This window comes from Fonticula alba, assembly GCF_000388065.1.
Source record: "Fonticula alba strain ATCC 38817 unplaced genomic scaffold supercont2.15, whole genome shotgun sequence".
Taxonomy (NCBI): domain Eukaryota; order Rotosphaerida; family Fonticulaceae; genus Fonticula; species Fonticula alba.
Genome location: NW_009242985.1, coordinates 105783 through 117562, shown reverse-complemented (window position 1 = coordinate 117562; position 11780 = coordinate 105783). Strand labels below are relative to the sequence as shown.

The window sequence follows — 11780 nt, the reverse complement described above, 5'->3', positions numbered from 1 at the left end:
CCCCCCCCCCCCCCGTATCCCCCCGCATCCTCCCGCATCTTCAGAACCACGCCGACACCGTGGTGGTCCCCATGCCGAAGATGTCGGTCTCCGACATCGCCCGCACGCACCCGGTGTTCAACTTCTTCCCGGACAACTTCCTGGAGAGCATGTCCTCCACGACCAATGAGTACTCGGAGTTCACCGTCGACTGGACCGGCATGCCGACCGAGGACCCGGCCCTGATGGCCTACTTCCGCCTGTGGGAGATGACCCCGGACGAGCGCGACCGCACCCTCACCGACACGGAGTACGCCCATGCGGTGACGCTGCGCCTGCTGGACGGCCGCCCGCTCTCCGTGGAGAATGAGATCGCCGTGGTCAAGCGCCTGATTTCCTACATCGGCGCGCGCCAGGCCCGGTACCGTGCGGATCTCGATGACGAGTATGCCTCGCTGGATCGCATTGAGACCGACCTGGCCGAGGCGGCCGTCGGCGATGACCTGAACCTCTACCATGCGCTGATGGTGAAGCACTCCATTTTCACCTTGCGATCTGCGGAGCAGCTCCTTCTCCGGGTGAACTCCGAGCTGCTGCGCCAGCGCCTGGAGCAGCTCCAGGCCGACCCGGACAATCTGGAAGCCCCGCAGCCGGGCCTGCCCAAGGCGCCGGAAGCCCCGCCCCGGACGTTCTCCCTGCGCGACGACCTGTGAGAGTGGGCATCACTGTTGGCGGCGAAGGGGGCTGAGGGAGCCGGGGCGGGGCTTCGTGTGTGCGCGGCCCTGTCCCCCCCCCCTCCCCCCCCGGCGCGCCCTCCCTTGCGGGACTCCCCCTGTGGCGGCACTGCTGGTTGGTGTCGCCCGGCGCTGGTGGATGGCGTTCTCCCCTCCTCCCGGCCTGGCCTTGGCGCCCTTTGGGGCGAATGCATGTGCCTCGGCGAATACATGCATGTGCATTTATTCGCATGCGCGTGTCCATGCTGTCATGTGTTGGTGAGTGTGAGTGCTTTGACGGGGGGGGGGGGGGGGGGGGGGGGGGGGGGGGGGGGGGGGGGGGGGGGGGGGGGGGGGGGGGGGGGGGAGGGAGCTAGTGCTCGGTGGCCGGGGTCGCCAGGATCGACGGGTGCCGGCTATTGAGGAAGACCGTCCCGGTGGCGGGGACGCCCTTGCGCCCGAGGATCTTGATGAGCTCCTGGACGGCCAGCCCGGCGGTCATGGCCGCGGTGACATGGATTTCAGCGCCGCCGGAGTTGGCTCTGTGTGTTTTTTTTGTGTCAGACGTGTGTGCGGAGTGAGCTGCTGCTCGGGGGCGCCAAAGCGCCAGGTGGGCCCATGTGTCCATGTGTCCATGTATGTGGGATATGTGCATGGGCGTGTGAGGACATGCATGTGGGCATGGGTCACGTACAGCCATCGGATGTCCGCCGCCAGGGCAGCCCGCAGGCCAAGGAGGTCCTCCTGCGTAAGGACCTCCCGCAGTTCCACATTCGTGACAAGGCGGAGGGCAGCCGCCAGGCGTCTGTCCTGGCGAAAGATCGACATGCCATCGAGCCGGGTCTCGCCGCCAGCCAGGCAAGCCAAGCCCGCGGCATACCACAGGAGAAGGGCCCGGAGTCGGGGGTCCGACGCGCCGGCGCGCGCGGCTTCCTGGATGGCCGGCGACCGGCCGACAGCCGCCGGCCCGGGAAGGCCGGCATCCAGGGCGGCCATCACAGCGTCCGGGCTCGAGCCAAGCAGGGGAAAGTCATCCGAAAGGGCACCGGCCTGGCTGAGGAACACCCGGCGGAAGGCCAATTGCTGGAAGTCCCGAGCCAAGGACGCAGCGCCTGGCCGGCACGCAGAAAGCACAGCCGCAGGAAGGTCAGCATGGGCCGGCCTTCGGGGCAGTGGGTCATCGGCAAAGGGGGAAGGAGGCAGGCAGGCGGAGAGGGAGAAACAGAGAGGGAGGGGGAGGGGGGACAAGCAAGGAGGCTCTCCGGCAAGCAGCAGACGCACCTGCGCGGATGGCCGACACGGCGTGCTCCGGGCCCGGGACCGGCAGCCGGGCCACGTGTCCCAGCAGCTGCTCCGTATCGGCGGCCGACTGGCGGCGGTAGCTGGGGTGGTCGGTCGTCCGGTCAGCCACTCGGTGATGCATGGGCGCCGGGGGCGTGTGCCAGCACGTACATGTCTTCCAGGGCGCGGAAGTGCTCCGCAGAGGAGTCCATATCCTCGAAGGGGGCGAAGCCGAGCGGCATGGTCGAGGGGGCGGCCGCGAGGCAGGCCGCCACGGCCCGTGCAAAAAGCCACACGTCGGCAGCCGGGCCGGCCTCCGCGCCTGGCGGCTGGGCCCGCGAGCCGAGACGTGTGTTTGTGTGTGTGTGTGAGAGAGAGGGGAGGGGGAGGAGCTGGGCCCATGGCCGTATGAGGCGGACGGGAGAGCGCATGGTGCGCACCTGGCGAGCAAGGAGCGCCTCAAAGGCCTGGACCTCGCGCCGGGTCTGCCGGCCGAGGGCATGGAAGGACAGGGCCGCCTCGGCCTCGGCCAGGCAGCGCGGCGGGGAGCCCTCGCCCGAGGGGAAGAGCCCTCGAAGGGCCGAGCGCAGGGCCCGTCGATCGAGGCCCTGGTCGCGCCAGTCAGTGACGCGAAGGCCAAAGCATATATGCATATGTGTGTGTGAGTGTGTGTGTGTGTGTGTGTGTGTGTGTGTGCATGGGTGAGCATGGGTGAGCATGGGTCATGGCAAACGTACTTGACCCGGCTCCGGCCAGGCATCCACGTCCGCAGCCCCCTGCGGAGTACCACTGGCCTGGAGGATGGCCACCGCGAGGACCAGCGGAAAAGGAAGCGCCGCACGCTCGGAGGCCGTAAGCTGTGGCCAGCCCCGGGCCAGGCGCGCGGCCCAGAGGCGCAGCGCCGCCGGGGGCCGGTCATCTAGCCGAAGGTGCATGCGCGCCGGGCTCGTCGTGCTGGCTGGCGGCTCGAAGGCTGGCTGGGGGGGTCAGATCGAGGCAGGCAACGGCCAGGGCTCCCGGCCAAGGCTAACCCAGGGCACACGCACTGACAATGTCTGGCCCACATAGCCGGAGCAGGCCGTGCATGCTGGCCGTGGTGGCCAGGACCACCGGCGCCGGCGAGGCCTCGAGCGCCCGCACCGCTGCTCGGTCCAGCGGAACATGGTCCAGGAGGATGGCATCGTAGGGGCCGAGGTCCAGCAGCTGGAGGGCAGCCTGCGCGGCCGAGCAGCGGTCCAACAAGGTGCCGGTGAGTGGGAGGCCGACTGCGGATGCATGGCGAGGCGGCCTTCTCCTTTTCCCCTTCCCTCCTCCTTCTTCCCGGCCCTGTGGCGCACCTCAGTCACAAGGGCCAACGTGCTGTCGGGGCTCAGTTCACGGAGGGCCTCCAGCGGATCGTCATCCGGGCCGGCGAAAAAGTGCGCCCCAGCCTCGGCGCCGGGGGAACCGGCCCAGTCGACCCGGCCAATGCCTGCGGGGACGTGGGTCAGCGCGCGAGTTGGTGCACGAGTCGGCGTGTCGATCAGTGTGCGAGTCAGCGTGTCGATCAGTGTGCGAGTCGGTGTGTCGATCAGTGTGTGAGTCGGCGTGTCGATCAGTGTGCGAGTCGGCGTGTCGATCAGTGTGCGAGTCGGCGTGTGGGTTAGCGCGCAAGTCGGCGTGTGGGTCAGCGCGCGTGTGTGTGTGTGTGTGTGTGTGTGTGTGTGTGGCCGCGCATTCACGCGCGCAGGTGGTCGGGGCGGGGGTGCTGAATCGGGCACACGCGAGAGACCCGACATGAGCAGCGCAAATGCCCGGGGGATGGGCGCACCGCAGAGAAGCAGCTGTCGGACGACCTCGGCCGCCAGGCCGGATGAGCCGACCACCAGCACGGACGACCCTTGCAGCCGAGCCTGGGCGTCCGGGCCCCAGATCCTGGTTGCCGAGCGCACACCACCAGGGGCCGGCAAGCGAGTCAGCGCCAGTCACACCAAGCGGGGGTGCGGGAGAGGGGTGTGTGCATGGAAGGAAATTCGGGCTGGCACTGGCCCGGCGGCGTACCTGACTTGGCGATCGAAACGGTCCATGCTGACCGGCCGGCACCCGGCGTCGAGAGGGAGGACGCAGCCACACACAAGGGTGAGGGCGACGGCGGGGGGAGGAAGGGAAAAAGAGCCCACAAGAAAGAGGCAACGGGCTCGCGCGATCGAGGTACTCGTGTGTCTATGTATGTGTATGCGTGTGTATGTGTCTGTGTATATTTTATGGGCAAAGCAACGGCGGCCCAGCACAAAAGGATCGGCCGGCTGTGGGGGGCGCTGGGCTGGCCGCCCCGAGGTGCCAACGGGCGGTCGTCGGGGGCGTCCGTTGCCCTGCGGCCCTCCCCCTCTGGGGGGGAGCCTTCCATCAGAAGGAGTGCCGGCACAGGGGGCAGGTGGACTGCGAGCTGCTCTTGAACCACTTGAACTGCGGCGCGAGCGGCGGGCCAGGCGGGGGATCGAGTAGAGGAGCAGAGCGTTAGGATGTGACGGGGCCGGGAGTTCATCGCAAGGGGGAGGGGGGGGGGGGGGGGGGGGGGGGGGGGGGGGGGGGGGGGGGGGGGGGGGGGGGGGGGCCCCGGCGGCATGACGTACCAGGCACGCGGAGTGGAACTTGTTCCGGCACTGGTGGCAGGTGATGCGCGGGAGGGATCCGTCGACCGGCTGCACGACGCACTGGCAGACCGTGCACTCGGACACGCCATCGAAGCGGCGCTTGACGTCGGTGGACCACTGCTGCAGGGCATCGGCGATGGTGCCATTCTGCGTGTGAATGGGAGGAGGCCAGGGTTCGTGCGTGTGGATAGCGCGCGCGCGCGCGCGCGCGCAGAAGGAGGGGAGTCAGCAAAGGCGCATAGCGGGGCACATGGAGGGAGAGGCACACCGCGAGGCGGCAACAAGCAAGGGGGGGGGGGACGGCATTGCACGAACCTGGGCCGCCAGGAAGGACCGGACCGAGGCCATCCACCGGTGCCACTGGGCCGAGCTGACGCCCTTGCCCTCGCCCGGCTCGACGGCGGCCTCCAGCAGCGGGTAGCAGTCCGGCATGCGGACGGTCACCGACAGCTGGGCATCCTCAAAGTGGTAACTCGCGGCGATGGTGCGCTGGCCGGAGGAGGCACTCAGGCGGAAGGGCTCCTCGTCGGCCAGGGGCAGGGCCTGCTGCTGCTGCAGGTAGGCCGGCAGGGCGGGGTTGACCGGACGAGCGGCCATGGCCTCGGCATGGCGCCGGGCGCGCTCTTCGGCCCGTGCCCGGGCCTCGGCATTGATCTGGCGCACGACGTCCACCTCGTGCGAGACAATGCGCGGGCTGTACATGTCGCTGGTGATCTTCTTGAGGAACTGCGCGCGCGTCGGGTGGCTGACGCCCAGGTCGAAGTAGGAGAAGCGCAGGGCCGAGGGGAAGGCCTGCAGGCAGCGGAAGTAGGCCACCGAGCTCAGCAGCAGCAGCAGATCCGGGCTGGACAGGAGTTCAAGATCTGGGTGTGATTGTGTTTGTGATTGTGAGTGTGGGTGTGATTGTGTTTGTGAGTGTGGGTGTGAGTGTGATTGTGATTGTGAGTGTGAGTGTGGGTGTGAGGGTGTGTATGTGTAAGTATGTGTCCATGCACATGTGCGCGTGTGCATGGGCGCACATGCACACATGTGCATGGACATGGGTGCAGGAGAGGGGATCAGGCGCGGCAGGGCCAAGGGGACAGGCCGCCGGCCCGACCGGCGCTGGGGCAGGCGACGACGCACCGGTCACGCGCGCGGCCTGCAGGTACTCGCTGGGCGAGTAGTGCTGCTCGGCCATGCGGGCCTTCAGGCCCAGGCAGTAGGCCTGGCTGACGTTGAAGGGAGCACCCAGGCGCCGGGCGCCCTGGCGATCGAGGGCCACATGTGTGGCCATCACGATGTCCAGCAGGTGCCCGGAGAGGGCGGACTTGCGGATGCGGGCGCGCAGGTCCCGGCGCGACGAGCGCGACGGCTGTCACGCAGGGGAGCATGCGCGCGCGGGGAGCGAGTGGCAGGTGGCAGGGGAATCAGCAGGAAGACGGGACCCGAGGCAGGAAGACGGGACCCGAGGCAGACAGGGCAGCGAAAGATCGCCGACAGGCAGGACGTACCGAGGCTTCCAGACAATCGGCCAGGGCCATGGCCGCCAGCAGGGTGGACAGGGTGGCCGACGGCTTGAGCCGGGGGAAGGGCGAGGTGGCGTCCAGCATCATGTCGAAGAGGGGGGCCTCCGGGCGGAGGGTGGTGGCGGCGTGCGCCGCGGCACCGAGCAGGCCGTCGGCGTCCTGGTCCTCATCTTCCGAGTCCGAGTCGTACTCCCCGTCGGAGGCAGGGCCCGGGGCGCGAGGCCCGCCGGTGGTCGTGGTCGGAGCCGTCGACAACAGCATGTCGCTGGTGTCGTCGGTCGAGAGGGAGCCCATCTCGGCCAGGGCCAGGAGGCTGGCCTGCTGGCCCGGCGGCGCGGCCGCCACCAGCCAGCCGCCAAGGAGGGTGGAGAAAATCCGCCGAACAAAGGCATCGAAGGAGTCCGGCTGGCAGTTGTCCTCGGCTGGGGCGGGGCGCCGGGGCCGGGGGGTAAGGAGGGCAGACCCCAGGGAGGCGGGAAGAGGCGCCGGGTTAGCGCGATCAGAGGGCATGCGCGTGCCGTGCCCGGAGGCGATGGCAGCGGCGGCAGCGGCGGCGGCGGCGGCGGCGGCGGCGGCGGCGGCGGCGGCGGCGGCGGCGGCGGCGGCGGCGGCGACCATCGGGCCGGTAGGTGGGCGATGAGGGCCAGGGGCGAGGGGAGGGCCGTACCGAGGTCCTGGGAGTCGCCGTCGGCCGATCCCACGGCGTTGGAGCCCTGGAAGAGGTCGGCATTCTCGGAGATCAGGAGCAGGTAGCGCCGGAAGAGCAGGTACGACGAGTGCCGGACGATGATCGGCGCCGTGCGATCCACAATCAGCCGGACCACCGACAGGAGCTCCTCCGTTGGGGAGATCCCATGCGATGTGTCGCCCGACTCGATGTCCGAGAAGGAGTCCAGCAGGTAGGCCGTCGGCAGGAGCTTGGTGAAGCGCGACACGAAAACCGGCAGGTCGGTGCGCTTGGCTGCATTAGTGTCGTGTGTACCATGTGTGTGTGTGTGTGTGTCATGTGTGTGTCATGTGTGACCGGGCGTGGCCAGGGGCGTCCAGGCGTGCGTAGCAGGCAGGTATGGCAGGCGTGTGTGGCAGGCATGTGTGGCAGGCGGGTGCATCCGGGAAGATGGGCGCATGGACAGAGGGGCACGAGTGGGGGTGAGCCCCGACAGACGCGGACAAAGGGACGCGGGCGCGCACACCGGCCGGGTAAAGGGGCAAAGCGTGTTAGCGGCAATCGGGCAGGGAGCAGGCGAGCGAGCCCGAGGAAGAGCAGGGCCAGGGGGGAGGACGGCCGAGCGACGCACCGTGCCCGGCAGCCGAGGAGGCCACCGCCGACAGCAGCAGCTTCAAAAGCATCGGGTGGGCGGCATCATTGGAGGCCACGCGCCAGAAGGCCACGCTGTCCGGGGCGGCGTACTCCGGCTGGTGGGCCTGCTCCAGGGCCAGGCCCGGCAGGTGCTCGATGTCGGCCTCCTCCGGGTACGGGAGATCCGGGGCGAATTCGTCCAGCTGGCCGGAGCACTCGGCCCAGAGGCCGATGCACTCGCGCAGGCAGCTGTCCCGGGCCCAGGCCGACGCGCCGATCAGCAGGTCGACATTCTCCTCGGAGAAGAGCCGGGCCGTGGTCTCGAAGCTCAAGCGCAGGGCCAGCAGGTTGAGGCCGCCGGTGCCGGTGCCGGCGCGCTGCATGAGCGACAGCTCGGCAAAGCGCCGGACCACGCGCAGCCCCAGCACGGTCACCGCGCACAGCAGGTCATAGTCCGACCGGGCCGGCAGCGTGTGGGCCCGGAGCGCGTGGGCCAGCATGCGCAGCACATAGAACAGCAAGTCATTCGACTCCGGGGCCTGGGTCAGCTGCTCGCACAGGGCCGACAGCATGATCAGCGAGAAGGGGGCCGTCAGGCTGTCGGCCGAGAAGCTGAAGAGGGTCTCCGTCTGGAGGGCCGCCTCGTCGGCCACCTGCTCCAGCAGCGACCGCAGGCGCGCATGGTGCCCGGTGGCCAGCCGGTGCCGGGCCGCGCCCAGGCACCGGGCCGCCAGCAGCCGCAGCCCGGTCCCGCCGAAGGACTGATCGCCAGCCAGGCCGGTCAGCGAGGCCAGCAGGCCGGCCACCACCGGCACCGTGGCCTGCTGCTCCGGCGGGGGCTGCTCGGTGCTGGTGGACCCGGCGCCCGGGTGGTCGGCCTCGGCCGCGGCCTCCAGCACAGCCGCCAGGGCCGCCTCGAAGAGCAGGCTCTGCAGCAGGTGCACCGCGCTGCTGGCCGCCGGGGTGGCGACGGCCCGCAGCCCGGCCATGGCCCAATGCAGCAGGGCCGCCAGCCAGCCGGCCTCCGGGGCCGGGTCGGCCACCGGCCCGGCCAGCGCCCTCGCCGCCTCGGCCAGCGTGGCCAAATGCCGGACCAGCGCCGGCATGTCGCCGGGCCCCGGCACCGGCAGCCCGGCCAGGCACCGGCGCAGGACCGACTCCGGGGTGGAGGCCCGGACGAAGCCCAGCGGCCCGTCGAGCTCCCGGTCGACCGGCCCGCCGACCGGGGCCAGCACCGTGGCCAGGGTATGCCCCGCGAAGAGGCCCCACACGAGGTGCGCCTGCTCGGCCGGCGACATGGCCGCCGGGCCGGCCACCGCCGCCGACCGCACCTCCGCCTGGTGCAGGCTCTCCAGGAGCCCGCCATAGAAGCTGGCCAGGGTCACCACCGCCGCCAGGGGGTCCTCCACGGGCGGGGCGTGGTCGTGGTCGTGGTCGTGGTCGGGGGAGGCCGGGCCCGGGGCCGGGGCCGGGGCCCGGTCGGCCATGCCATCCGACCAGGGGCACCGGGTGCCGGGGAAGAGCCCCGGCGCGCGGTGGTAATTGAAGAGCAAGTGGTACACCTCGGCCGCATGGCCGCCCAATTGCAGGGCCAGGTCCGGCGCCGGGACCCGGGCGACCAGCTGCCCGAGTGCCTGGTCGAAGGCCGGGCGGTGGGTGAAGGCGGCCCAGCCGGCCGGGGCCTGCTCGGCCGGCAGCAGCCGCACCAGGGCCGCGCCCGTGCGCAGGGCCAGGTCCATGTGGCGCCGGGCCGGGGCCCCGCCCCGGTGGGCCGTCGTGCTGAGGGTCGCCTCGAAGCGCGGCAGGGTCCGCAGGGCAAATGCCCGGAGGGCATCGCCGGCAGGGCCCGACGCGGGGCCCTCCCCCCGGGCCAGGGCCTCGGACAGCCGGCCAAGCATGTCCAGCGAGTCGAACCAGCACGCGTCGGCCACCGGGGCCAGGAGCAGCCGCGCCAGGTGCTCATCGGCGCCGGGCTGCGCCAGGCGCAGGAAGATCCCCAGCCCCCGGCAGGAGGGGCCATCATCCAGCGACAGGGTCAGCAGCCGCATGAAGGCCTCCAGGGCGGGTGGCTCCGGGTCGTCGGCCTGCAGCACGGCCAGCAGCCCGTCCCCGGCCGGCGCATCGGCCGGGCCCAGGCACCGGGCCAGGCCGAAGGCCAGGCTCCGAAGCGGCCCATCCGCCCAGGGACCCTCCTCCGGGGTGAAGAAGAGGGCCCGCTCCAGGCAGGCGGCAACCAGGGACTCCACGCGAGCCGGCCGGCCGGTGGCCGGGTCGGCTGCCGGCAGGCGCTCCAGCACTTGGCACACGTGCAGGAACCCGGCCCCGGCCGGGGCTCCCGTGTCCAGGGCCGCCTCCAGCAGGTCCAGCAGGCGGTCGGCGCGCGGGCCGGCCGCCGCCTCGCCCAGCAGGTCCAGCATCTGCAGCCACACCGGCGACACGGCCGGCTCCGGGGACCAGAGCAGCGCGTCGCCGTGGCGCTCCAGGCACCCGAGCAGCTCGTCAGCCAGCCGGGCATCGACGATGGCCGCCACGCCGGCCGCCGGGATCTGGGCCACAATGCGCACGGCGTCCTCCACGCGAGTGACAGCTGGGTTCGCGTGGTCGAGTGTGAGTATTTGTCAGGGTGCGGGGGGAGGGGGGAGAGAAAGGGAGGGGGGGAGAGAGGGGGGGGGGGAGAGAGGGAGGGGGGGAGAAGGGGGGAGAGGAGAGAAAGATGGAAGAAGAGGAAGAAGAGAAAAAGAGGAAGAAGAAGAGGAAGAAGAGGAAGAAGAGGAAGAAGAAGAGGAAGAAGAGAAAAAGAGGAAGAAGAAGAGGAAGAAGAGAAAAAGAGGAAGAAGAGGAAGCGGAAAAAAAGAGGAAAGGAGGAAGAGAAAGGCAAAATGGAGGGAGCATGCACGCACCGGCGGCCGAGGAGGCAGCCGCGCCGCAGGCATGCGCCAAGTGGTCCTCCAGCAGGGCACGGGTCAGCGCATGTGCCAGGGGCTCGCAGTGGGGGCTGCGCGCGGTGGCCCCGGCCATCAGGCCGAGGAAGGCCGCACGCTTTTCCGGACAGGCGTCCGACAGGAGGCACGCCGAAAGGGCATCACGAAGGAGCACGGCTGGCAAAAGAAGAAAAAAGATCAGTCAACAGCGGCGGCGGCGGCGGCGGCCAACAAGAACCCCAGCCACAGGGCCCACGGAGGGGGGCACGCACTCAGCTGGTCGGCCTGGGCGCCGGAGGGGGTCTGCTCGAAGAGACCCAGCACCAGGTCCATGGCCAGTTGGGGGCCATCCTCGGTGGCGGCCGGGCGGCCAGGCAGCAGGCACCGGCGGAGGACCGTCGCCACGATGGGCGCGCTCTGCTCCTGGGGCCTGGACAGGGGCGTGACAGATGGCAGGGGCCACCAGAACCGGGGTCAGTGGACGTGTGGGGCCGGCTCGAACACAAGGGGGGGCAGGGGGGGGGGGAGGGGGAGAGAGCCAAACGGCCGGTGTCCGCGGCGCGGGCGAGGGCCGGCTCGGACGCACAGGTGGCCATGCATCCAGCAGACCGAGGCCAGCAGCAGGGCCCGGGCCAGGGGGGCCTGCTGCTGGATGAAGAAGCGCGGCATGGCCGCATCCCGGGCCAGAGACTCGTCGGTGGCCCCGGGGAGGGAGTAGGCATCGGCCAGGGCGGTGGCCAGATTGGGCGGGAAATGCCCGGACAGTTGCTGTGCCAGGAGGGGGGGGAGGGGGGGGGGGGGACCGGCGCATCGGGCGTCGTCAGCAAGGCGGCATCGGCCGGCGTGGGAGAACCACGGCAAATGGGGACACACCTCCTTCGGGCAGGCGGCCAAGATGGCCCGCAGGACCGCCACCGCGGGCAGCAGGCGCCGGGACACGTAGTTGGTGACGCTCGGGAAGAAGGCCTTGCGCAGGTCGACCCCGGCGACGGCCGCGGCCCCGGGCCCGGGGGGGTCGGCCGCCGGGGCCCCGACCAGCTGGCCGGCCAGCTGCCAGATGGCCTCCAGCAGGGGCGCATGCACATTCCAGTGGGTCACCTGCGGGAAGACCAGGGCCGTGCGCAGGAGGTAGCTGGCCACCGGCCCCGGGCCGAAGAGCACCGCCTCGGCCAGGCTGCCACACCCGAGCAGCCGGCCGACAAACTGGTAGGCCGCCAGCTGGATGGTGACATTCTCGTGGCGTGAGAGCTTCCAAAAGACCCGGCTCTGGACCAGGGGAGCCAGGAGGTCGGCGCGCAGGTCGCCCTGCAGCAGGTCTGGATCCGGGGGGGGGGGGGGGGGGGGGGGCGAGGGGCCGGGGTGGTTGATGTGAGCCCCTCCTGGGGCGGCGACATTGCCGGAGTTCGCGCGAGGCCAAAGGGAGCCGGCAGCCCTGGCACCAGCCC

At 70.8% G+C, this 11780-nt stretch overlaps 3 protein-coding genes across 3 annotated transcripts in view; 1 reads left to right on the top strand and 2 right to left on the bottom strand.

The window, feature by feature from the left end:
- The window catches only part of H696_05903 (hypothetical protein), a 3212-nt gene extending 2198 nt beyond the window's left edge, over positions 1–1014 (top strand). The window contains exon 5 of the mRNA XM_009499679.1: positions 45–1014. Coding sequence (XP_009497954.1) covers positions 45–692 — 648 coding nt within the window. The 3' untranslated portion in view covers positions 693–1014. The remainder of the gene's footprint in view (positions 1–44) is intronic.
- A 51-nt stretch (positions 1015–1065) lies between these two features.
- Positions 1066–4039, bottom strand: H696_05902 (hypothetical protein; the record flags this gene model as incomplete). The annotated part of the gene is made up of 10 exons (XM_009499678.1): positions 1066–1234; positions 1387–1804; positions 1974–2074; positions 2145–2302; positions 2414–2581; positions 2711–2946; positions 3020–3188; positions 3311–3444; positions 3784–3887; positions 4014–4039. The coding sequence occupies 10 exons, from the start codon at positions 4037–4039 to the stop codon at positions 1066–1068; spliced, it is 1683 nt and encodes a 560-aa protein (XP_009497953.1).
- Positions 4040–4358: 319 nt separating this feature from the next.
- Positions 4359–11780, bottom strand: part of H696_05901 (hypothetical protein) — a gene marked incomplete at both ends in the record, with an annotated part of 13981 nt that continues 6559 nt past the window's right edge. The window contains 11 exons of the mRNA XM_009499677.1: positions 4359–4418; positions 4586–4753; positions 4922–5469; positions 5732–5960; positions 6100–6536; positions 6782–7075; positions 7413–10001; positions 10315–10512; positions 10608–10765; positions 10922–11103; positions 11209–11651. Of these exons, the coding sequence (XP_009497952.1) occupies positions 4359–4418; positions 4586–4753; positions 4922–5469; positions 5732–5960; positions 6100–6536; positions 6782–7075; positions 7413–10001; positions 10315–10512; positions 10608–10765; positions 10922–11103; positions 11209–11651 (5306 nt within the window). The remainder of the gene's footprint in view (positions 4419–4585; positions 4754–4921; positions 5470–5731; positions 5961–6099; positions 6537–6781; positions 7076–7412; positions 10002–10314; positions 10513–10607; positions 10766–10921; positions 11104–11208; positions 11652–11780) is intronic.